Below are 25,720 nucleotides of genomic sequence, written 5' to 3'. Positions count from 1 at the left end.
CCTGGCCCGCCCGAGCCGGGCCGCGCCACGCCGAGCCCAGTGCAGCCGAGCGCAGCCGAACCCAACCCAACCGAACCGCGCCGAACCCAGCCGAGCCGGCCCGAGCTCGGCCGAACCGGGCCGGGCCGAGCCGACCCAGCCGAGCCGAACCGAACCGAACCGAACCGAACTGAAGCGGGCCGAACCCCGCCGAACCGAACCGGCCGAGCCCAGCCGAGCCCAGCTCAGCCCGGCCGTTCCGAACGGAGCCGAACCGTTCCGACCTGTTCCGAGCGGCGCCGAGCGCGCGGGGCGGGTCCCGGTCCCCCCCGGCCGCTCCGTGACTAAATAAGGCCGATGGCGCGGCGCGCACCGGGCGGGTAGAGCGGGGGGGCTCGGCCCCGCCGCCCCCCTCCGGCTCCCCGCCCCGGACCCCCCCGGCCCCGCAGCACCGCACCGGGGCGGGCGGGGTCCGGCCCCGGCGGCCCCGGGCCGGGAGGGCCCCCCCGGCCCTCGGGCCCCCCCGGGAGCGGCGCCGTCCTTGGCTCAAGGGCAGCGGGACCCCCCGCGGCGCGGGGCCCCCCCCGGCCCCCGGCCCCCCCGCCCCGCCGGCGCTGCCCATGGGCCCGGCACGATGCCGGTGCGGCGGGGGCACGTCGCCCCCCAGAACACCTTCCTGGACACCATCATCCGCAAGTTCGAGGGGCAGAGTGAGTGGGGGGAGCCGGGGGGGACCAGGGGGGACCAGGGGCGGGACCTGGGGGCCCCGAGGGGGAGCTGCGCGGGGGGAGCGCCCGGGGAGGCACCGGGGAGCACCAGGCGGGGAGGGGAGTGAGGGGACTGTGGCCCTGGGTGCGTTTGAGGTGACGGGAACAAGCCCGGCAGGGAGGGACCCTGCTCAGCCTGCTGTCCGGGAGACCCCGGCTCGAGGTGGGCTTGGGGTGATGGGGACAAACATGGTGGGTGGGGGATTCCTGCCCGCCCTGTCCTCCAGCAGCCTCTGGCTCCGGGGTGCCAGAACGGGGGCTTCCTCACCGTCCCCGAAGTGTGGAGCCCCCACCACCGGCTCAGGCTGCTGTGGGACTGGGGGTCCCACTGGCCTGGGCCCCCCCCGCACTGCCCAGCAGCTGGTGCAGGGGCACCTGGCAGAGTGGGGGCTCGGGGAGACTGAAAATCTGGGGGTTCCCAGCGCCTCTCTGGGGTCAGGCCCTGAGCATCCCCCAGACTGGAGACAGGGCAGTGATGTGCGGGGGATGCTGCCCTCACATGATGTGGGGTCGGGCTGGGGGGTGTCACCCTGCTGGGGGGACAGGCTGTGCTCGGGGGTCTGGCCGCTGCCCTCATGGTGGGGTGGTGGCGGTCCCAGGGTCCCCATGGTAGTGGTGTCCCCAAGGGGTCTCTGCGGTTGTGGGGGTCCCCGTGATGATGAGGGGATCCCAGAGTCCCTACTGTTATGGGGTCCCTGCAGTGCTGGGAGCCCCTGGGTCCCCGTGGTTTTGGGGTCCCTGTGATGCAGGGATCCTAACAGTTCCGGGGTCCCCACGGTGGTGATGCCGCCAGCTCAGGGGGCCCCTGGGGAGCGAGCAGGATGACTCAGGACCTGCGTGCCCCTGGGAACCCCAGAGTCATGGGTGGAGGGGTGGAGAGGACCCCCTCCACCCCGGGGTGGAGAGGACCCCCGCCGTGGGCTGCTCGCCCAGGGCTGCTCCGGCCTGAGCTGCCCACCCCTCTCTCGCCAGGCCGCAAGTTCATCATCGGGAACGCGCGTGTGGAGAACTGCGCCGTGATCTACTGCAACGAGGGGTTCTGCCGGCTCTGCGGGTACTCGCGGGCCGAGGTGATGCAGCAGCCCAGCACCTGCGACTTCCTGCACGGGCCCCGCACCCAGCGCCGCGCCGCCGCCCAGATCGCCCAGGCCCTGCTGGGCGCCGAGGAGCGCAAGGTGGAGATCTGCTTCTACCGCAAGGATGGTACGGACCCCGCGCTGCGGGCAGGGGACCGCGGGGACAGCGGGGACAGCAGGGCTGCGCTGAGCACGGCAGGTGTGGGAGCGCAAGGTGCAGATCTGCCTCTGCCGCAAGGATGGTACTGGCCCCCCTGGGGACCGGGCTGGGGACAGCAGGCACAGGGACAGAGCTGGGCGGCAGGAGCTGTTGGCGCAGGTGGGAACCCAGGGGACGCTGACAGCCCCGGGGCTTCGCAGCGCTCTCCAGTACCGTGATGGCTCCCAGCCTGGCCCTGGTGGCTCCAGACGGGCACCAGCACCCAGCGAGTCCCCCGCCCTTCCTGGTGCCACGGTGGCCACCAGGTGGGGCCCCAGGGAGCCACATGTTGTGGGCCCGGGGTTGTGGCGTGCAGTGATCCCCCGCAGAGGGGCATGCAGGGGGCTGTGTCACCTGGAGCAAGGACAGGGGAGGAGTGCGCTGAGCTGGCGTCACAGTGCCACCGTCCCTGTGGGGTTTTGTGGAGTAACCGGGCAGGTGACGTCCCGGGGGTCCCTGTGCCGGGCGGTGGGAGCTGTGCCCCGCAGGGCCCGGGCCAGGCTGGCTCCCCGCCTTGGTAGTGCTGGTGCTTCCCCTCACCGTGGCGCCGTGCCAGTGCCAGGTGTCCTGGCTGTCACCACAGCTGTCCCAGCTCTGGGCGCACGGCCCCGGTTCCGGTGCTGGAGTAAACAAAGCTGGTGCCAGCTGCCGGCGTGGCCACAGTGCCGTGCAGAGCCACCGTGGCCCCGGCAGCCCTGGGAGGTGGGCCGGGGCCAGAGGCACCACTCCTGGCCCTGGCACCCTCGTCCTGCTGCAGTGGCTGTGCCTGGCACGCCCCAGTGCCCCTTGGACTGTGCAGTGCCAGGGCTGTGGGGCACAAGTGGACGTGGGTTTCCCCCTGGAGCCTGTGTTGAGCCCTCGTTAGGGTGACACTGATCAGCCTGCCGGCTGCCACCGGCTGTGCCACAGGGGTGGGGGAAATGGGGCTCCTGCTTGGAGCCTGCCTTGGGTCCCCAGAGACCTCGACGCCCCCAGCTGTGCCCCCTGAGCAGCGTGGGAGTCTCACCCCTTACCAGCCCTCACAAGCTGCCAGGGAGAGGTGGGATAGGGGTTCCCAGAAGGGATGAGGGGCCCCAGCCCTTGAGAGCTTCTGTGGGGCCCATGGGGAAGTGTGGTGAGGGCTCTGGGGGTGCTGTGGGAGCCCCCACCGGCACAGGGCAGTCCATGGGGACCGGCTGTCCCTCGGGATGGGGGTGGGACCCTTGGCAGTGAGCTAGCCCTGGATCTGGGGTGTCCTGGGTGTCCTGGGCCCCTTGGCCGGAGGCTGCTGCAGGGGGTGCCGGCCCTGGGGGCTGCAGTGATGCCACCGCGGGGGTCACCTCCCCATACCACCGTCCTACCAGCCACTGTGTGAGGCTGCTGGGGGGGGTTCCACTCGCTGCACTGGGACCCCCAGGCACCGTGGGGCAGGAACCTTGTTGCCAGTGGCTCTGGAATCCCCGGTGCTCCTGGTGTCACTGCCATTCCATGGGCATCCTCGGTTTCGCGTTGTGGTGCCCACTGCCACCCTGCAGCCCCCCCACCGTGAGCCCCCAGTGTGTCCCGGTCCCCGGTGCTGTGTCCCGGTCCCCGGTGCTGTGTCCCAATCGCTGGAGCCGCGCTGGAGCCGCGGAGCCGCCGCGTCGCCGCCGCTGCTGCAGCCATTTGTCTTTGCGACGTGTTGTTTATGGTGCCGGGGACGCGGGGAGGTCACGACGCCCGTGGGGCACCTGTGTCCCCGCAGGGACACCTCAGGGACCCCCGGCTGGATGCGGGGAAGGGAGGGGGCACACACGCCCCCGGCTGCTGCTGTGGCCTTTGGGGTCCCCCTGTGCGTGGCCCCCGGTGTTGGTGCAGGGCGGGAGCTGCCAAGGGCCGAATCGGGGCCTTGTCACGGTGACGCCTCGGGGTGTGGGGTCCCCCCTGTGCCAGAGGGGTGTCCCCAGCCTGGCTGCAAGCCTGGGGGTGCAGGTGGCTCCGCGATGCGGGGGTGCAGGTCCTAGGGCAGTGGGTGCGGTAGGGGGGTGCAGGGATAAGGGGCCAGGGGGGTCCCCCCGTTTTGGGGCTCCCAGCGGTCCCGGGGTGCTGTGGTGCAGTGTGGGGGTGCAGGGGGATTTGGGGCACAGCTCCAGCGGTGAGAGGTGCACTTAGGGTGAGGGGGGCAAGGGGGGTGGGTCCCGTTGCAGCGCAGGGTCCACCTCTGCCACTGCGGTCCCCCCATCGCCCCCGCCCCGGGACCAGCCCCCATCAGGCAGCGGGACCGGAGCTCTCGGCCTTGGCGCCTCAAGATTCCCGCGGGGGTGGATGGAACCGGCGGCGGCAGGGCCCACGGCTCGGTGGCACTAAACCCCTCGCGGCGGTGGCTCGGCGAGGACCCCACGGGAGCCCGGGGCCACCCTGTGCTGGCCCCCAGCCCGCGGCCCCACGTGCGTCAGGGAATCCCCCCGCCGCGGGCACGGGAGCAGGGACAGTGCCAGCTGGCACCCGCCGTGCCAGGCTGCTGGGCCCGGCGCCAGCCGGGGGGACACCGTCAGCGGGGGACTCGGTGCTTTGGCGTCACCCACATGTCCCCCTGGCACCACCCAGCTGTGTCCCCCCAGGGTCCCCTTGGGGAGCCGGGGGAGAGCAGGATGCCCCCCCATCCCCCAGAGGTTGCCCCGGGCTGCCCTGACCACCCCCATCCCCCCCCACCCCAGCTGTGGCATCGGATTAACGCCACAGCTGTTAACGAGTTCTGAGCGGCTTAACCCTGCCCGGCACCCCCAGAGCCCCCCGTGCCCCCCCGGCGCCGCTGCCCACGCACAGACATGCCACGACATTTGGGGGAGGAAAGGGGACACCCCCGCCCTAACATGCCTCAGTTTCCCCCTGCGGTGCAGCTGCACAGTGGGGCCGCCTGGTGGAGTCAGTGTTGGGGCACAGAAGGGGGTGATCCCCTGGGGGGGGGGGGGGGGCAGGAAGGGGGTTCAGCAGGAATGGGGGGGCGGCAGGGGGTGCTCCCCAGGAGGGGATGCCCAGCAGGGACAGTGGCAGTGTCTCTCGGGATGTATGGGGCCAGGCAGGGATGCCCTCCCGGGTGGGGGTGCCACCCCCCGTGTCACTGACCCCCTCTCCCCACAGGCAGCTCCTTCCCGTGCCTGGTGGATGTGGTGCCAGTGAAGAATGAGGATGGCACCGTCATCATGTTCATCCTCAACTTCGAGGCCGTGAGGGAGCCTGAGCCCGGAGAGGCCCCGACCCCCAGCACCAACCACTGGGTCACCCCGGCCCCCTGGGGCCCTGCAGGTACGGGGGGACAGGGACACCGGGTCACCCCGAGGTACGGGGGGACAGGGACACCGGGTCACCCCCAGGTATGGGGGGACAGGGACACCGGGCCACCCCCAGGTACGGGGGGACAGGGACACCGGGTCACCCCGAGGTACGGGGGGACAGGGACACCGGGTCACCCCCAGGTACGGGGGGACAGGGACACCGGGTCACCCCCAGGTACGGGGGGACAGGGACACCGGGTCACCCCGAGGTACAAGGTACGGGGGGACAGGGACACCGGGCCACCCCCAGGTACGGGGGGACAGGGACACCGGGTCACCCCGAGGTACGGGGGGACAGGGACACCGGGCCACCCCCAGGTACGGGGGGACAGGGACACCGGGTCACCCCGAGGTACGGGGGGACAGGGACACCGGGTCACCCCCAGGTACGGGGGGACAGGGACACCGGGTCACCCCGAGGTACGGGGGGACAGGGACACCGGGTCACCCCCAGGTACGGGGGGACAGGAACACCGGGTCACCCCAGGTACGGGGGGACAGGGACACCGGGCCACCCCCAGGTACAAGGTATGGGGGGACAGGGACACCGGGTCAACCCCTCCTCCTGGGTTCCTGCAGGGGAACCGGGTCAGTGCTGCCGGGCTGGTGGCAGCTCGTGTCCTGCTGACCCCCCGTGCCAGGTGTTGCTATGGGGCGCATGGGGAGAGTGGGCAGCACCGTGGGGAGGGGGCATCCGACCCTGCCCCCGGCCCCAGCCCTGACTCCAGGGTGCAGCTGATCCCTGTGGCTGAAGCAGCACCGTGGTGGGGATTTGGAGCTGGGTCCTGACCCTGACCCCAAGGCCAGGCCTGACCCAGCCCTGTCCCTCCCCCAGGACGCAGCCGGTCCCTGCGGCTGAAGCTGCTGGCGCTCACGGGCAGCCGCCAGTCGCTGCCCCCCGAGCCGCCGGAGCCGCCCGACGTGGTGGTCGTGGACCCGGGGGTCACGGACCCGCTGGCCACAGACCCGGCCCTGCCTGCCGGCGACTCTGGTCCTGAGGACGCCTCATCCTCGCTGGAGCCCGGTGTTGGGGACCGTCCCGAGGACGAGGCAGCACTGATGGGGGACCCTGAGCCACCGGTGACGCAGTCGTCCCCGCGGGCCGAGCGCCTGGCGCTGGCCTTCGCCAACCACAGCCTGGCCAGGAGCTGCTCCCGGGAGCGCCGGTCCCGGGAGAGCCTCCGCAGCCTGCGCCGGGCGTCGTCCGTCGATGACATCGAGGCCATGAAGGGTGACGGGGACAAGCGCTGCCACAGCCGCCACGCCAGCGCCGGCGCCGGCCTGCACCGCGGCTCCAGCACCGGTACGGCCGTGCGGGCACAGGGACAGCCATCGGTGCTGGGGACACGGGGCAGCCACAGCCAGAGACCCTGGTGACCCACAGCAGGGGCTGGGGACCCCCCCATCACCACCAAGACCCTCCTAGCCCATCCTGCAGCCCCCTGAGCCACAGGGTGGAGTCACCCTGGGAATCACCTCGGGAGTCGCCTCGTTGGCCCCAGAGCTCGTTAAGCGTATTAAGATAAGGGACAATTGTTGTAATGATGTTAAAGGTAACTGAGAGCAGGGTTAGGGTTAGGGTTAGGGTTAGGTCTGCAGGTCCCTGGGGCCGCTGGGACATGGCTGGGGGTCTGCCTCCGCCCTGGGGGGCATTCCCTTCACCTGCCATGGGCCCCCAACCCTGGGAGCTGTGGGATCCCCCCGGGGACCGTGGGACCCCTGCCCCGGGAGCCTTGGGGAGCTGTGGGGCCTGCCCTGCGGATCCAGGGCGTGTGTGACAGTCCCCCCTGCCGTGGTGACGGTGTGTCCCCCCGGCAGGCGCGGTGGCCGCCGTGCGCAGCGCGCTGCTCAACTCCACGTCGGACTCGGACCTGGCGCGGTTCCGGGCCATCGGCCGCATCCCCCAGATCACCCTCAACTTCATGGACCTGCAGCCCGGGGGGCTCCTGGCCCCGCCTCCGGCCCCCCGACCCATCATTGCCCCCACCAAACTGCGCGACCGCACACACAACGTCACCGAGAAGGTCACACAGGTGAGACCCGGACAGGGGGACAGGTGACAAAGGTCACACAGGTGATGTACATCACACAAGTGAGCCCTGGGGGCTGTGGAGGGCCCCAGAGTTGGGTGGGAGCTGACTGGGTGATGCTGGAGGTGACTGGAGGTGCCAGAGGTGGCCAAGTGGTGACAAAGGTTACCGGGCAATGCCATAGTGGCCAGGTGCTGCTGGAGGTGACCAGGTGACGCCAGGTGCCCAGGAGGTGCCAGAGGTGGCATGTGGTGCAGAGATGGCTGGGTTGCACCGGGGCATCTGGACACTTTCAGTGATGTGGCCAGGCTGTGCCAAGATGGCCAAGCAGTGACAAAGTGTCCGAGGAGTGACAAGATGTCCAGGCAGTGCTGGAGGTGGCCGAGTGGTGCCAAAGTGTCCGGTGATGCCAGAAGTGTCCAGGTGGTGCCAAAGTGACCGGGCAGTGCCAAGGTGGCTCAGTGGTACTGGGAGGACTGGCCGGGGCTTGTGACCGTGATGTTCTGAGATGGTGGGTGCCAGGGCTGGGGGCACTCGGGTCCAGGACAGTCCCTGGAGGGCTCCAAGCGAGACGCAGGGGGCAGACACCCGCCAGTGCCGTGGTGCCCCTCGCCCCAGTGCCGCGGTGCCCCTCGCCCCGGTGCCCCTCACCGTGGTGCCCCTCGCCCCGGTGCCGCGGTGCCCCTTGCCGCAGTGCCCCTCGCCCCGGTGCCGTGCCTGCCGGGTGCCAGGCACTGGCAGCCGCCGCTAATCCGCGGCCCGTTGTGTAACCGCCATCTGCCGCGGGAGCAGGAGGCGCCGCTTAATTACACCCTGATTTCCCTCTGCTAATGATCCGGGGGGGGTCGGCGGCTCCGGGCATCCCCGGAGGGCTGTGCGGGGTGGGGGACCCGCTGTCTGTCCCTCGCCGCGGGGTCCCCAAGCCTCCCGCGCAGCCCCGGCCGGGGCTGTCCCCGGGGTCCCCGGCAGCTGGCGGGGGACGGAGCAGCCCCGGCGCATCTGCCCGAGTGCCTCGAGTCCCCCCGGTCCGCACCTGCCCGCACACGTGAGGGGCTCCGTGGGGACCCCCGTTCCCACCCTTGGCTCCAGGCCCCACTGCCAGGCTCCGGGCGCTCCCCGCGCTGGTGCTGGAGCAGCCGCAGGGCCCTCGGCGGGGCTGGGGGACCCGCTGTGGGCTGGAGGGACCCTTCTGTGGGGTGGCACCCCCCTCACTCCGCACCCCCGACCCCCCCAGCTCCTCACGGAACCTCTTGATTGCCTCGGCCGTGATTAATTGCGCCGCCAGGGTGACGCTGCGCTCTCACTTCCCCCGCCGTTGCCACGGGGGCCATGAGGGGACACGGGGAACACGACTGCGGTCACCGGGCCGGGCTCTGCTCCCCGGCACGGCGAGGGATTCTCGGGGTGCCCCGGCTGTGCGGTCGGGCGGAACCGGGGACACGGACACAGGGGGTGCGGGAACTGGGGGCGTGGGGCTGCCCCCGGCTCGGCCACGGCGACGCCTCTCGGGTCGGTGGCACTGGGGGACAGAGTGTCCCTGCAGCGGCACCGTGATTCACTCGCGGGGCCGGAGCCAAGCGCCCGTCAAGGTCACCGCGTGCTGGGTGACAGTGACAGGGGCCTGGTGTGGCTGGGGTGTCCGTGACATCCCCACGGCTCGTGGGACCCCGGGAACTCCTGGTCTGTTCTGGAGGGTATCCCTGGGTGGGGCAGGATAGGGCTGGGGGATGCCAGACCCACTCAGGGTGTGTGGGGACCCGGCGGTGCCACCAGCCAGGGCGAGTCACTGGGGCATCGCTGGCTGCTGGGGACACTAGGGACCCCCCACTGCGGGACGAGTCCTGCCGACCCCGGCCCCGCTGGCACCAGCTGGGTGGGCGAGGGCGCTGCCCCCCAGGTCCCTCTCATTGGGGCTGGGGGTGCCCGGGGGGGCCGGGCGGGCGCAGCCGTGGGGCACTGCCAGGGCTGGGCAGTGGCCAGGGACACGGGGACACCGGGAGCCGTGAATCAGCCGGGGCTGCCAGGGCCAGCTCACCGCTACCGTCACTGTCCGTGTCCCCACCATCACTGTCCTTGTCGCCACCACCGCTGTCCCCATCCCCGTCATCATCCCCGTCCCCATCCCGCTGTGACAGGGCCGTGCGAGTCACACTTCGGGGATCCCTCGCGGGGCCCGGGGGGCCGCAGGTGCCAGCTGGCAGCGGGGGAGGGGGTGGCGGTGGAGCAGCGGGGAAGGCACGGGCTCCGCGGACCCCCGTGCCCCACCTCGCCCCGGTGTCCCCGCGGGGCCGTTCCCGGGCGCTCCCGGTCCCTCCTCCGGGGAGTGGCGACGGCTGGAGCCGGGGGGGGGCCCGGCGGGGGCGAGCGGCGGGGAGGGCTCGGGGGGTCCCGCCCCGCTCCATCTGCCGCGCGCAGGGCCGGGGGCGGCGGGGGGGCGCGGGGACCCCCGGAGCGCGGCCATGGCCCCGGCACGGCGCGACAGCGGCGACCGTGGCGACCGCCCCGACGGGGAGCGGCGGGAGCGGGTCCGCCGGGCCGTGCGGGTGTCCAGCCTGGTGGCACAGGAGGTACGGGCCGGTCGGGGGTGCGTCCTGGCGGTGCGGGAGGCGCGGGGAGCCGGGGGTCCTCACCGGGAGGGAAAATGGGACCCACGGTTTGCACCGCCGCACGTGGGCTCGGGGTCCCGGGGGCGTCCACGCCGGCGTGGGGGAAAAGGAGCGGGCGGGCACCGGGGGTCGTGGGGGGCGGCTCTGGGGGCCGCCGGGGGGATCTGGGGGCTCTGCGGAGGGTCCCCCCGCTGGGGGATCGGGGGTCCCATCGTCTTTTCACCGTGCGTGGGCACAGCGTCCCGGGGCTGTCCCCATGCCGTGATGGAGGGGATGGAGCGCTGGGGACAGCGGTGGGCGCGGCAGGCGGCTCTGAGGGGCACCGGGGGGCTCTGAGGTCCCCCCGCGGCAGAAACGGGGTCCCGCTGTCGTCCCACGGCCCGCAGGCACGGGGGCCCGGGGGTGTCCCCATGCCGGGATGGGGGGAGGGGGGCGGGCGCCGGGGATCGTGGCCGGAGTGTTTGGATGGGTTCGGCGGTCCCGGGATTTTCGGGGGGGGTCTCCCCCCGCGGCGGGAACAGGGACCCGCAATTTATCCTGCCACGCGTGGGTGCGGGGTCCCGGGGGTGTCCCCACGCCGCGATGGGGGACACGGAGCGGGGTTGGCACTGGGGGTCACAGCAGGCGGCTCTGAGGGGCTGCGGGGGGCTGGGGGGCCCAAGGAGGCCTGGAGCGTCCCCCGCTGGGGAAGTGGCTCCTGTGGCTCATCCCGCCCTGGGGGGTTGTGGGGTACCGGGGGGTGCCCCGCGCTCGGAGTGGGGGGGACACTGGTGGTTGTGATGGGCGACTCTGGGGGTCCAGGGGGATTTGGGCCCCCCCCAGTGCCTCCCGGGGGTTGGGGGACCCTCATGGGTCCCCACTGCCCACCTGGTGCCGTGGCTGGGCCGGTGCTGTGTCCAGCTGTGCCATGGTGGCTTGTGGTGTGGCGAAGGGTAACTGCTCGTGGCTGGCGTGGCCTCTGCTTTGCCCCAGGTGGTCCCCAGTGTGTCCCAGGTGGTCATCGTAGCCGTTCCCTTGCCAGTGGCCCGTGGCTTTGGGATGGCTGTGGGTCAATGCCAGCATCACTTGGTAGGGGTCGGAGCTGGGGCGGGCGCACCGCCCCCAAGGACGTCACCCCATCCCACAGGGACGTCACCCTGTCACGGGGCTTGTCCCCCACCCTGCCACGGGTGCCACAGGCAGCGGGTGCCACTGTCGCTGCCCGCCCAGGGCGGCCCTGTGTCCCCTGTGCCCATGTCGGGGGGTCCCGAGGGTGCTGCGACGCCGCAGCTCAGCGCCGTGAGTAGCCCCGGTGCCACCCTGGGGGGACAGCAGTGCGGGAGGGGAACGTGGTGGGGGGTTCCCCAGCTTCGGGATGCCTGTACTATTGGGGTGTCGCCTGTGTCGGGGTGTCCCCACAGTGGTCTGGGGTCACCTGGCTGATAGCTGGTGCTGCCCTGGTGGTGACCACATCGGGTGACAGGTGCAAGGTGACAGGGATGTAGTGGGGGGTCAGTGTCCGTCTGGCTGGAGGGGTCCCCGGGGCTCCCAGTGCCTCAGGGTCAGTGACAAAGTGGGTGTCAGTGTTCAGGTTTGTGAGGTCTGGGGGTCTTAGACCCTGGTGGGCCATTGGGTGGGTGCCAGGGCCTGGTTAGGGCCCATGTGGGGTACCCCGGCAGGTGTCGGGTACCCAGGAAGGTGTGGGGTACCTGCCAGGGCGAGTGCTGGGTGCCCATGGGGGCCTTGGGGGTCCCTGGCTGTCAGTATCTGCCAGTGCTGGTGTTGGGTGCCTGTGGGTGCTGGTCCCTGCTGGGGCAGGATTAGGGGTGCTGTGCCTTTGGGGTCCCTGCTGGGGCAGGATTAGGGGTGCTGTGCCTGTGGGGTCCGTGCTGGGGCAGGATTAGGGGTGCTGTGCCTTTGGGGTCCCTGCTGGGGCAGGATTTGGGGCTCTGTGCCTGTGGGGTCCGTGCTGGGGCAGGATTAGGGGTGCTGTGCCTGTGGGGTCCGTGCTGGGGCAGGATTAGGGGTGCTGTGCCTGTGGGGTCCCTGCTGGGGCAGGATTTAGGGCGCTGTGCCTGTGGGGTCCGTGCTGGGGCAGGATTAGGGGTGCTGTGCCTGTGGGGTCCCTGCTGGGGCAGGATTTGGGGTGCTGTGCCTGTGGGGTCCGTGCTGGGGCAGGATTAGGGGTGCTGTGCCTGTGGGGTCCCTGCTGGGGCAGGATTTGGAGCTCTGTGCCTGTGGGGTCCGTGCTGGGGCAGGATTTGGGGTGCTGTGCCTGTGGGGTCCGTGCTGGGGCAGGATTTGGGGTGCTGTGCCTGTGGGGTCCGTGCTGGGGCAGGATTAGGGGTGCTGTGCCTGTGGGGTCCGTGCTGGGGCAGGATTAGGGGTGCTGTGCCTGTGGGGTCCCTGCTGGGGCAGGATTAGGGGTGCTGTGCCTGTTGGGTCCGTGCTGGGGCAGGATTTGGGGCTCTGTGCCTGTGGGGTCCCTGCTGGTGCAGGATTTGGGGTGCTGTGCCTGTGGGGTCCCTGCTGGGGCAGGGGTCTCTGCCGGGTCCTGGGAGTCACTGCATCCGTGCTGGGCAGACCTGGGGACTGGGCAGTGACGGAGGGGTGTCTGTCAGGGGGCGCGTCCGGGTGCAGGGGGTCAGTCAGGGTGTCGGGGGGCTGTCGGGGCCCCGGGGGGTGCCGGACCTCCCCCTGTCCCGGCCCGGGTATTTGGGGTGCGCCGTGGGCGCAGTTGTCTGGGTCGCGGCAGGTGCGGCACCGGGTGTCCCGGGGGGCGGGGGGTGGCGGTGTCACCGCAGGTGTTGGGGACGCGTCACCAGGGCGGGACGTGTCGCCGCGTGTTGCCGAACGTGTCACCGGCACCGCCGCCATCTGTGTCACCGTGACTGACGGGTGTCGCGGCGGGGGGGTGGCACCGGGCCCGGGGGGTTCGGGATGTCGCCGCATATCGGCCCCGTCCTGACATACGCGCCAGGGGGTGGGGGGTCCCACTTGTGCGTGGGGAGGGGGGGGTGTCCCCAGCCCCCCTTCATGGCACCCCCGAGCCCTGCTGGCACGGGGGGCCTGGGGGGCGGGGAGGGGCTGGGGACTGTCCCTATGGCTGGGGGACATGGTGGGCCGGGGGCTGCCCCGCCACTTGGGGGGCTGCAGGCCCCACGGCTGGGGGTCAGGGGGGGCTCTGCGTGTCCCCCCTGTGCGTGTGAGGGTCTGGCACAGGGACGGGGTGCCAGGACAGTCCCTCGCCCCTAGCTGGGACGCCCGGGACCCGGCAGGGGCTGCACTGGGGGTGCTGACCAGGTGCTGGGGCGGGGCGTGAATTGTGGGGGGGTTGACACATGTATCCGTGGGGCTGATGCGCGGGGGTGTATTTTGGGGGGCTGTGACTAACTGGGGGTCCTGGGCACTCTCCCGTGCCTTCCATCCCTGCCCAGTTGCCTGCAGGGCCGGGGGTCCCCAGTTAGGGGTCACGTGGTGGGGGCGAGTTCAGGTGGGGTGTGGGCCACCCCCAGCCCGTGGGGGCCACACTGGTCGGGGGGGGGGAGCGGGGCGGCCCGCAGCCGGCGGGACCCCCCCCCTGCCCCCGAGGCCTTCCGCGGGGCCCGGGCCCCCGCCCCCCACGCCGCAGGCCGGGATTTGTCCCACTTTGCCGCGGCAGCTGCGATAAATTTAGCGGCAGGAGCGGCTGGTGGCTGGAGCCGCCCCCCGCCCGCCCCTCCCCCGCTGTCCCCCCGGGCCCCCCTCCCCTCCCCCCGCTCACACCGCAGCCGGCACAGCCGGGGGGGCTCGGGCACTCTGGGGCTGGGTTCCCCCTCCGGGACCTCCCTGGGGCTACCCCCAGACTGGCACCGGCGGGGGTGCTCTGTGCCACGGTACCTGGCACCCCCCCGTGTCCCCAGGGCCCCCGTCACACCCCCAGGGGAACGCGCCTGGGGCACGGGGGGTGTTGGGGTGCAGCCCCCCGGGAAGGGCGTGGGAACGGGGACCCCCTGCACGCGGGGCACGTGTGGCCTCGTCCCTCCGTCGCACGGTGCGTGGGGACACGGGTGGCAACGGGAATCCCCCGCGTGGGGGTGGCGGCTGTGACGCAGGAGCTGCCGCGTGTCCCAGTGCTGTCATCGCGTGTCACCGTGTGTCCCGGCACTGTCACCACGTGTCCCAGCAGCACCGCCGAGTGTCCCAGTGCCGCCGCTCTGTGTCCCTGGGGCTGCGTGCCTCTGTCACTGTGTGTCACCGCATGTCCCGGCGCAATCGCTGCGCGTCCCTGGCACTGCGTGCCCGTGTCACCGCGTGTCACCGCGTCCCGGTGCCATCACCCTGTGCCCCAGCCGTGTCGCCGTGTGTTCCCAGCACCGCATGTCCCATCGCCCCATGGCTGATCCCGCTGCCCCACGAGGCCACCGCGGCTGGTGGCCCCTGGGGACAGAGGCGACAGGGCCTGTGTCCCGGGGGGGCCGTGGCAGTGGGGGACATGTTTTGGCTGCACCAGCAGGATGGGAACCGCATCCCAGCCTGCGGGCACCGCACGGGTGGGGGACGTCCCCGGCGTGTCCCTGTCGCAGTGTGGACCCTGACCCGCTGCTCAGTGCGTGGGCAGCGCTCTCCCCGCACACCTGGGCCAGGTGTGGGTGCCGTGGGGGTGCCCGGGGGCTGCCGGGGGGTTGTGACACGTCCCACCCCGTGCCGTGTCGCGTGTGGGCACCCACAGCCGCAGCAGTGTCGCCGACCCCGCGGTGTGTCCCCGTGCCGGGGAGGCCGGGGGGCGGTGGGGGGCCGGGGGGGCTGCCCTGGCCCTGGCCGTGGCAGCAGCAGCGGAGCAGCCTGGGAAAAATTTCCGCCCCAATAATTCCTGCCGGCTCCGGCGGAGCGCGGCTGGCGCGCACCACGCCGGGGGTCCCCGCTGCCGCCGGGGGTCCCGGCGCACACAATGGGCACGGGCCCGGAGTGGGGGAGTCCCTGGCACCCCCGGGCTGGCGGGGGCTGACCCCTGCTGCCCGCCCCCAGGATGCTGCCCGCGCTCCTGCAGCTGCTGCAGGAGTTCCCGGGCGCTTCCCCTGCGCCCCCCCGGCCCGGGCCGCCCCCCGGGCCCTGCCCCATGGCCGGGGTCCCCCTCTGCAGCGCCTGCCTGGGGCTCCGCCGCGATGGCACCGGGCACGGACAGGAGGAGAAGGTACCGGTAGCGCCCTTCCGCGCCCCCCGGGGACCCGGCAAGGGGGGCGGGGGTGCCGCAGGGGGGGCTCTGTGCCCACCCGAGACCTGGCGATGGCTGTGGGAGCCTCGGGCCGTGTCCTCGGCACTTGTTCGGGAGGGTTTGGGGGCTTACATAAAGCTCTGGCTCTGCATGATGGGGGCACCCCGGCCCCCACAGGGGTGCCCTCGGGGCTGGGGGGCTGATGGCGCGGGGGGGATGGTAGCCATCCCCTCCCTGTGGTGCAACAGCAGATGAAGCCCCACGGTGGGCCTGGAGGGGCAAGGGGACCCCCAGGGGTGCAGGGGGACCGTGACCCCCACAGGGCAGAAGGGAGGTGGTGACCCTGTGGCACAAAGGACGGGGGGGCCGTGGGTCACCCCCTGTCACCTCTCACCCTTGCCATGGGGCTGTGCGTGGTGATGGACCCTGTATACCACCCCCCAGGCACCCCCATGGGTGACCAAGACCCCACACAGACCCCCGAGGTTGTGGCCCAGGACGTGCAGGTGTTCTGCACAGGGACTGACCGGCACGTGGGGAGGGGTCTGTGCCCTCCAGATGGAAATGCCAGGGGGAAGCCATGCCCCCTGGTGGGGGTGGCCACAGCTGGGGGCGCAGGGCAGCGTCGTGTCTGTGGGTGTTTGGGGTGGGAGCTGCCCTGGTGGTATTTGTGGGGCAGGAGGGGGTTGTGGGGCAGCTCTGTGGTGTGGGGGGGCTTTTTCCCCCCTGTGCCCTCCAGCTGTTCCCCTGGCACCCCTGGTCACACGTGGTGGTGTCCCTGCACCCCCCCCATCGCCTGTGCTGGGGTCCCTCTGCACCCCCAGAGTCACAGAAGCGTTGGTTTTGGGAAGGACCTTTAGAGCCATGAGGTCCAGTGTTGACCCAACGCCCCTGACGCAGGTGCCCGCCTCTCCCCAGGCTGGGGGTCTGAGCCCTGCAGCAGCACCGCCCCCCTGCAGCCCCCCACATGCCCTTCCTTGCCCTTTTTGGGGTCCCACCGCACCCCAGAGAGTCACAGAACTGCTGAAGCTGTAAAGGCCCCCCAGAACCACTGGGTCCAGCACTGACCCACCACGGCCAACGCCCAGCCCTGACCCACCGTGGCCAGGGCCACCGAGCCACGGCCCCAGGCACCACATTGCTCGGGGGCTGGGGTCTGAGGGGCTCAGTCCTGTGGGGTGCTGGGGTGCAGGACTGAGCCCCGTGTCTGCCCCGGCCCAGGTGCTGTCCCTGGGTGCCGACGTGCTCCCCGAGTACAAGCTGCAGGCGCCGCGCATCCACCGCTGGACCATCTTGCACTACAGCCCCTTCAAGGCCGTGTGGGACTGGCTGATCCTGCTGCTGGTCATCTACACGGCCATCTTCACGCCCTACTCGGCCGCCTTCCTGCTCAGTGACTCCGAGGAGGCCCAGCGGCACCAGTGCGGCTACTCCTGCAGCCCCCTCAACGTGGTGGACCTCATCGTGGACATCATGTTCATCATCGACATCCTCATCAACTTCCGCACCACCTATGTCAACTCCAACGAGGAGGTGGTCAGCCACCCCGCCAAGATCGCCATCCACTACTTCAAGGGCTGGTTCCTCATCGACATGGTGGCCGCCATCCCCTTCGACCTGCTCATCTTCGGCTCTGGCTCCGAGGAGGTGACACGGGGGCACAGGGTGCAGGGGTGCCAGCTGTGCCATGCGCTGGCGGGGCAGTGCTGTTCTGCGCTGGGGGTTGTGTCTGGGGGTCCCGCCTGTGCCCCCACTGCTGGGCTGGATGTTGGGGGGGTGGGTGCTGTTCCTGGGTGCTGGGTCCTCCCGTGGGTCCCGCATGCACCGCCAGGCCAGGACACCACCAGTGCCCCTGGTGACCCCCCTGGACCTCCTTCCCAGACCACCTTTGCTCTGGGTGGGACAGCAGGGACACCTGGGGCTGATATGGGCAGAGGGGCAGGGGCTCATGGCACCCTCTGCCCTCCCAGGGATCTGTGGGCGCTCTCTGGCTCTGCTGTCCTGGTGACCTCCCTTTCCTTCCCCCCCACACACCTTCACCCCGGGGGGCACCTGGGACAGGAGGAGACCCCCAGAATGGAGGTGCCTGGCTTGGGGCAGGGATCCCCCACCCTTTTGGGGTTCTGAGGGTGTCTCTTCACTGTTGCCCCCCCCCCCCTTTTCCCCATCCCCCAGACAACGACGCTGCTGGGGCTGCTGACGTGGGGAGAGAGGATGGAACCCCCCTCACCCTTCTGTGGGTCCCTGGGGCATCCCCACCCCCGGTAACCCTTTCCCTGCCGTTGCCCAGACCACGACGCTCATCGGGCTGCTGAAGACGGCGCGGGCTGCTGCGGCTGGTGCGGGTGGCGCGGAAGCTGGACCGCTACTCGGAGTACGGCGCGGCCGTGCTCTTCCTGCTCATGTGCACCTTCGCCCTCATCGCCCACTGGCTGGCCTGCATCTGGTACGCCATCGGCAACGTGGAGGGGCAGCGCACGGGGCTGGCTGCACGCGCTGGGACAGCAGATCGGCAAGCCCTCAACGGCAGCTTCGGGCCCTCCATCAAGGACAAGTACGTCACCGCACTCTACTTCACCTTCAGCAGCCTCACCAGCGTCGGCTTCGGCAACGTGTCCCCGAACACCAACTCCGAGAAGATCTTCTCCATCTGCGTCATGCTGATCGGATGTGAGTGCCCCGGGGAGCGAGGGCAGCTGTGCGGTGTGAAAAGCTGTGAGAGTGTGTGCCTGCATGCCTGGGTGTGCGTGAGCACCTGCGTGTGCAGCCAGGTGTGCAAGAGCCCCGGGGGGCCTTGGGCCACCCCACCCCAACACCAGCTCCAAGAGGATCTTCTCCATCTGCATCAGGCTGATGGGATGTCAGCGGCCATGGGGTGTGAGAGCACCTGGGACTGTGCACACCTGTGTGTGTGTGTGCACACCTGCGTGTGTGTATGCATACACCCTGTGAGTGTGCACACCTGTGTGTATCCACACCCTGTCAGTGTGCACACCTGTGTGTATCCACACCCTGTGAGTGTGCACACCTGTGTGTATCCACACCCTGTCAGTGTGCACACCTGTGTGTATCCACACCCTGTGAATGTGCACACCTGTGTGTATCCACACCCTGTCAGTGTGCACACCTGTGTGTATCCTCACACCTGTGTGTGTGTGTGTGTGCACACCTGTGTGTATCCACACCCTGTGAGTGTGTGGAGCTGTATGTGTGTATCCTCACACCTGTGTCTGTGTGCACACCTGTGTGTATCCACACACCTGTGAGTGTGTGGAGCTGTATGTGTGTATCCTCACACCTGTGTGTGTGTGTGTGTGTGCACACCTGTGTGCATCCACACACCTGTGAGTGTGTGGAGCTGTATGTGTGTATCCTCACACCTGTGTCTGTGTGCACACCTGTGTGTATCCACACACCTGTGAGTGTGTGGAGCTGTATGTGTGTATCCTCACACCTGTGTGTGTGTGTGCACACCTGCCATGTGTGTATGCATACACCCTGTGAGTGTGCACACCTGTGTGTATCCACACCCTGTGAGTGTGCACACCTGTGTGTATCCACACCCTGTGAGTGTGCACACCTGTGTGTATCCACACACCTGTGAGAGTGTGGAGCTGTATGTGTGTATCCTCACACCTGTGAATGTGCACACCTGAGTGTGTGTATCCTCACACCTGTGTGTGTGGGCACACCTGTGTGTATCCACACACCTGTGAGTGTGTGGAGCTGTATGTGTGTATCCTCACACCTGTGTGTGTGTGCACACCTGTGTGTATCCACACACCTGTGAGTGTGCACACCTGTGTGTATCCACACACCTGTGAGTGTGTGGAGCTGTATGTGTGTATCCTCACACCTGTGTGTGTGTGTGTGTGCACACCTGTGTGTATCCACACACCTGTGAGTGTGCACACCTGTGTGTATCCACACACCTGTGAGTGTGTGGAGCTGTATGTGTGTATCCTCACACCTGTGAATGTGCACACCTGAGTGTGCGTATCCTCACACCGGTGTGTGTATCCTCACACCTGTGTGTGTATCCTCACACCTGTGTGTGACACCTGTGCCTGTAGCCACACGCTCAGGGGGGCTGTAGAAACCCCCCCAGGCTCAGTTTTGGGGCCAGCCCTGTTTGACACTTCACTGCTGCTCTGGGGATCGGGGGCTCCTGGTGGCCTGTCCTCAGGTGACACAGCTGGCTGGGATGTGGCTCTGCTGGGGGACAGGAAGCTCTGCCGAGATCCATGGGCTGGGGACACCTGTGGATCACACCAACCCCATGGGACCCCCAGGCCGGGGCACAGGGGCTGGTGAAATGGCTGGACACGAGCCCAGGGGTGCCTGGGTGGGCAAGAGGCCGACAGCCCCTGGGCCGTGCCAGCCCCAGTGTGAGCACAGCCCAGGGCAGGGATTGGTCCCCTGTGCCGGCCCTGCTGAGGGACCCCCTGGAATCCGGGGGCAGCTCTGGGCCCCTCCCAGCAGGGGAGCCCTGGAGGGGCTGGAGCGTTGTCCAGGGAATGGAGCTGGGAAGGGGCTGGAGCCCCAGGAGGGACTGAGGGAGCTGGAAAGGGGCTCAGCCTGGAGAAAAGGGGGCTCAGGGGGGGACCTTGTGGCTCTGCACAGCTCCTGACAGGAGGGGACAGCCCGGGGGATCGGGCTGTGCTCCAGGGAACAGGGACAGGAGGAGAGGGAACAGCCTCAGGCTGGGCCAGGGGAGCTCAGGGTGGAAATTGGGAATTCTCCTCCTGGAAGGGCTCTCCAGCCCTGGCACGGCTGGCCAGGGCAGGGGTGGAGTCCCCATCCCGGAGGGATTTAAAAGCCATGTGGATGTGGCACTTGGGGACATGGGACAGTGGTGGCCTTGGCAGTGCTGGGGAACGGATGGGCTTAGGCATCTGAGAATTCCCTTGAGGACTCTTGGCACCACCGTGACGATGACGCCCCTCCATGACAATGGGGGACCTCCGTGACAATGGGGACCCTCACAATTGTGGGGTTCAGTGACAGTGGGAAACTCGTGTGGTGATGGGGACCACTGTGACAAGGGGCACTCCCGTGAAGATGGGGACACTCCCGTGATGATGGGACCCCCATGACAAAGGGCACTCTGTGGTGATGGACACCCCCCTGTGAGGGTGGGGACCCCCTGTGATGGTGGGGACCCGATGACAATGGGCACCCTCCACGATGATGGGTTACCCCACACTACAGCCCTGGCAGTGGGGGGTTTGGGGAGCTTTGTGGGGGTTTGGGGGTGCAGAGCCCCCCGATGTGCCCCCCCAGCACCGATGAACGGCAGCATCGTCGGGAGCACCTCGGCCACCACCCGGTGCTCGTGCTTGGGGACACGGGGACCCACACCCCTCGGTCCGGGGGGTGTCATTGGTGGTTTGGGGGGCTCGGGGGTGCAGAGCCGCCCTGACCCTTCCCCCCCCCCAGCGCTGATGTACGCCAGCATCTTCGGGAACGTGTCGGCCATCATCCAGCGGCTGTACTCGGGCACGGCGCGCTACCACACGCAGATGCTGCGGGTGTGCGCGAGTTCATCCGCTTCCACCAGATCCCCAACCCGCTGCGCCCAGCGCCTCGAGGAGGTATTTCCAGCACGCCTGGTCCTACACCAACGGCATCGACATGAACGCGGTGAGACCCCCGAGAAACCCCAAAACCACCCCAAACCTCCATGGGACCCCGAACCCCCCCGGCCCTCAGCCCTCTTCCAGCACGCCTGGTCCTACACCAACGGCATCGACATGAACGCGGTGAGACCCCCGAGAAACCCCAAAACCACCCCAAGCCCTGTGGGACCCCTAACCCCCCCTGCCCTCAGCCCCCCCTCCTCAGGGAGCGCTTCCAGCACGTCTGGTCCTGCTCTAGCGACATCAGCGTGATCTTGGCGAGGACCCTCCGGGACCACTAAAACCTGCCACGCCCCTGGCCCCTGGGACCCCCCAAAGCATTGTGCCCCTCTGTGCCCCCCCCGGTGCCCCCCAGGTGCTGAAGGGGTTCCCTGAGTGCCTGCAGGCCGACATCTGCCTGCACCTGAACCGCAGCCTGCTGCAGAACTGCGCCCCGTTCCGGGGGGCCACCAAGGGCTGCCTGCGGGCGCTGGCCATGAAGTTCAAGACGACGCACGCGCCCCCCGGGGGACACGCTGGTGCACGCCGGGGACGTGCTCACCGCGCTCTACTTCATCTCCCGCGGCTCCATCGAGATCCTGCGCGGCGACGTCGTGGTCGCCATCCTGGGTGAGCCCCCAGAAGCGGCCCGGGGGTCCCGCGGTGCCCCGCGGGGCAGCCGCTTGCCTTCGGGGGTCCTGTGGTGTCACCCGGTCCCGGTGCCCCCAGCGTGACACCCCCTCTCCTGGAGACCCCCCCGGTGCTCCTCGGGTGACACCCCACCTGCCTCCCGAGGGATGCCCCCCATCCCGGGACCCCCCAGTGCTGGGGGAACCGGCATACTGACCCCCGCCTCTTGGGGACACCCTGGCTCCCAGGCACGCCAAGTGACTCCTGCAGCTCCCGGAGCCCCCCAGCTTTGGGTCACCTGGAGAGCCCCTGGGGGTTCCCCTCAGCCCTGGTCACAGCCGAGTGCCCCGAGGTGACCCCTCCCTCCATTCCGGGTGTCCCCCCCAGCTCCCCCAGGTCAGAAGGACACCTCTGGGAGCTGCAGGGGTGGCCGGGGCAGTGCAGGGACCCGCGGAGCCCCCGCACCCCCCGTGACCCCCCCACCCGGCAGGTAAGAACGACACCTTCGGGGAGCCGCTGCACCTGCATGCCCGGCCCGGGAAGTCGCGGGCGGACGTTCGGGCGCTCACCTACTGCGACCTGCACAAGATCCTGCGAGAGGACCTGCTCGAGGTGCTGGACATGTACCCCGAGTTCCTCCGACCGCTTCTGGGGCACCCTCGAGATCACCTTCAACCTGCGCGACGTGAGGGGGGCCCGGTGGGGTGGGGTTCCAGAATGGGAGGTCCTGAGCAAGCCGGGAGGTCCAAGTGAACCGGGGGGTCCTGGAAAATTTGGTGGTCCTGCCAAATAAGGGGGTTCAGAGCAAGCTGAGGGGGGTCCTGAGCAGTTTGGAGGATCCTGAGCGAACTGGGAGTTGTGAGGAAGCTGGGGGAGTTTGGAGCAGGTTGTGGAGGCGTTTCAAGCAGTCTGGAGGGATTCTGAGCAAGGCAGGAGAGCCCCGAGAAGGGCTGGGGGTCCTGGGCAGGTTGGGGGCTCCTGAGCAAGGGAGGGGGGCGCTGAGCGAATTGTGAGGGGGCTGAGAGCTCTGGGGGGTCCTGAAGGAGCGGGAGGGGTCCGGCAGCCCCCCGACTGTGCCCGCCGTGTCCCCGCAGACCAACATGATCCCCGGCTCGCCGGGCAGCGACGAGCTGGACGGAGGCTTCTCCCGGCTCCGGCGCCGCAAGCTGTCCCTTCCGCCGGCGCCCCGAGAAAGGTGGGGCTTCGGGGGGGCCGGGACCCCCGGGGGTGACCCCTCAGGGTCGCGTGGCCCGGCCCTGACCCCGCTCTGTCCCCTGCAGATGCCCCCAGTCCCGAGGAGTCCCGGGCGCTGCGGGGGGACGGCGGGGGAGGCCAAGCCCCCGGAGCCCCCCGAGGCCCGGCCGAGTGGGACCCCCCCAGCCCCTCCAGCTGCGGCTCCAGTGACGAGGAGGAGCCCCCCGCGCCCCCTCCGGGGGCCACCGCGCTGTCCCCGTTCCGCAGTGCCCCCCGGCTGCCCCCGAGCCCGAGGAGCGAGAGGGGCAGTGATATGTGCAACCCCCTCTCAGGTGGGTCGGGGGGCTCAGGCTGGGGGGTGGCCCCTTCCTCCCCTCCTCACTCGGGGCTCAGAGGACGCCCCAAAACCCTGGCACTGCTGTCCGCAGCCCTGCCCCAGCCCCCCTCCCCTGTCCAGCGCCTGCCACTGCTCCTCTGTGCCCCCCTCAGCTGGGGTTGGGGAGTCCCCCATTCCTTCCCTCCCCACTCAGGGTCCTGCAGACTCCCCAAAAACTGCACACACCCTGGCTCCCCAGCCCCTGACCCCCCCTCTCACACTGCCTCTGCACCCCGGGAGCCCTCCAGGTGAAAGGTGGGGTGGGGTGGGAGTTCCCCCCCTACTGCTCTCCTCACTCAGGGTTCCAGAGCTCCCCACCAAACCTTGAACCCCCCCCATTCTCAGCCCCTCCCCCTCAACTGCCCCCTGCACCCCCTCAGGTGGGGATAGGGGTCTCTGGTTGGGCAGGGAGGGTTCTAATCTTCCCCTCCTGTTTAAGTCTGTGGAGCCCCCCCAAAAGCCCCAGTCCCCCTTCCTCACCCCTCCCCCAGTCCCCTGGATCCCCCAAACCTCCCCCCTCATTTCACAACCCCCCCCCCCCCCAAACCCATTCACTCCCCTCCTTTTCCAGGCGCCTTCTCGGGGGTCTCCAACATCTTCAGTTTTTGGGGTGACACCCGGGGCCGCCAAGTACCAGGAGCTCCCTCGTTGTTCCCACGGGGCCCCCCCAAATCCCCCCCCCGACCCTGACCCGCCGCCAGCGCTCTGACCTGGAATCCCGCTTGGATCTGCTCCAAAAACAGCTCAACAGGTAAATCTGGGGGGCTCAAGTAGGTGGGACACGGGGGGGGTCTTAGGCCAGACCCCATTGCGAGCCCCCCATTGCCAAAGGGGTCTGGAGACCGTGAGCAGGAAAAGAAGAAGGGGAGACCCCCAGCCCAAGCTGAGCCCCCCGAGCCACCTGAGAGATGGGTGGGACAGGGATGAGGGTCCTGGCGGGCCGGTGCGGGGTGGGCTGGGGGTCCCACGTCTCATCCCGTCGTGGCCCCGCTCGCACGCGGCTGTTGCAGGCTGGAATCGCGGCTGAGCACGGACATCTCCTCCATCGTGCACCTGCTGCAGCGCCAGGTGCCGGTGCCCCCCGCCTACAGCGCCGTGACCTCCCCGCACCAGCCCCCCCCGGGGCCGCTGCCCCCCACCCCCTGCCCATCACCCCCATCCGGCCGCTCGCTCAGGTGAGGGACCCGGGGGGACCCCGGGCGTTTGGAGGTGTTCCACTGCCGGGCTCTGTGGGTTGGGGTCACCCCTGAGCCCCCCCGGCTGGGGGTGTGCCTGGATTGGGGGGCATCCCTTCGTCTTGCTGTGCATCGTGAGCTGGCGGTCACCGCCGAGCCCCCCCGGGCTGGGGGTGCCGGCCCTCCTGTGCCTGCCGCCGTGTCCTCCTGCCCCTCTGTGCGCGGGGGGTTCACCCCCTGGGGGTGCCGGTAGTGGGGGGCACCCCGAGCCCCCCCCACACCGACCCCCTGTTCCGGCAGGTCCCGCGCCCCCCCGCGCGCCCCGGACCCCCCGGACGTGGTGCTGCTGCTGGAGCCGCCCCCCCCCGCGGCGCCGCTCCCTGCCCGGGGCGCTGCCCCCCCCCCCGCGGGGGACCCCCCCGGGGACCCCCCCCGCTCCAGGAGACACTGCTCCGACCCCCGGCAGCTAATGGGAGCGCCGGGGCGCGGTGGGAACCCCGGAGCCACCGGGACCCCCGACCCCGGAAAGCGGGGACCCCCGGAGCCCTCGGACCCCAGGACGTGGGACCCCTGGAGTCCTCAGACCCCGAGACACGGGACCCCCAAGGCCCAGGACGTGGGACCCCTGACCCCCGGAGTGTGGGAGCCCTGGACCCCGGCACGTGGGACCCCTCGGCCCCCAGCCCTGGACGCCCACGACCCGGGACCCCCGGAGTCACAGGATCCCTGGTTCCGGACACTGGGAGCCCTGGAGCCACCGGAAGTCCTGGAGCCTTGGGACACCCAGCCCCGGAATGTGGGACCCCCAAAGTCCTCGGAGCCCCGCACCCTGGCACCTGGGACCCCTGGGATCCCTGGAGCCCAGCACGTGGGACCCCTGGGGCCACGGGACCCCTGTCCCCAGCATGTGGGACCCCCAAAGCCCAGGCCGTGGGACATGCAGAGCCCTGGGACCCCTGACCCCGAAGGTGGGGACACAGATCTCGCAGCCCTGGGGTCCCCAGAGCCCTCCCCCGGGCCTGGCCTGCCGGGGCTGCGGCCGCTGCCCCATGGACACTGCCCTCGGTGCCGGCGGCCAGCAGAGGAACTCGGGGCCGCCGGGACCCCCCGTTATCCCGCCTCATCCTGGGGCCCCCTGCCCCAGACTGTCAGACTGTACTGCTCTTCCTCCTCCTCCTCTTCCTCCTCCTCCCCGAGCCCCGGGGCGGCGGGGGGGTGCACAGGTGTGTGTGCGTGCACAGGTGTGCACAGGTGTGTCCCCGGGTCCTGTCCCCAGGACATCACGTGTGTGTCGGGGGGTCCCGCTGCTCTGGGACACTCGTGTTGCCCCCCCGTCTGTGTGTGTGTGTGTGTCCCCCCGCCGTGTCCCTGCCGCGTCCCCCCGCCAGGACCCCCCAGCCGCGGGTGGGGCCGGTGGGTCCGTGTGTGCCCCTCCGTGTTCCCAGGGACGGCCCGGCTGAGGGAGGGTCGGGACCCTCCGTGTGTCCCTTCCCGCCCGGCCGGGCCGCGCGTCCCCCGAGCCCCCGGCCGCTCCCCCCGCACAGCCGGGTGACACGTGGCACTGTCACCCCACGCACAGGGAGGGGGACGCAGGGCTCGAGGGG

General features: G+C 70.2%; 1 protein-coding gene across 1 annotated transcript; it reads left to right on the top strand.

Moving 5' to 3' along the window:
- Positions 1-470: 470 nt before the first annotated feature.
- On the top strand, positions 471-24,083 carry KCNH2 (potassium voltage-gated channel subfamily H member 2). The gene is given in 18 exon segments (XM_068176579.1): positions 471-689; positions 1,719-1,949; positions 5,121-5,285; positions 6,150-6,617; positions 7,133-7,347; positions 16,345-16,770; positions 17,414-17,449; positions 17,451-17,793; positions 20,563-20,654; positions 20,657-20,701; positions 20,704-20,766; positions 21,118-21,261; positions 21,263-21,371; positions 21,862-22,056; positions 22,466-22,566; positions 22,652-22,897; positions 23,513-23,692; positions 23,952-24,083. Coding segments are annotated over 17 exon segments (3,093 nt in total). The 5' UTR covers positions 471-613; the 3' UTR covers positions 23,651-23,692; positions 23,952-24,083.
- Positions 24,084-25,720: the final 1,637 nt, after the last annotated feature.

The sequence above is a fragment of the Anomalospiza imberbis genome, chromosome 1, assembly GCF_031753505.1.
Source record: "Anomalospiza imberbis isolate Cuckoo-Finch-1a 21T00152 chromosome 1, ASM3175350v1, whole genome shotgun sequence".
Taxonomy (NCBI): domain Eukaryota; kingdom Metazoa; phylum Chordata; class Aves; order Passeriformes; family Viduidae; genus Anomalospiza; species Anomalospiza imberbis.
Note: the sequence above shows the minus strand (reverse complement) of the source record. Positions and strands in the feature narration are given on the sequence as shown.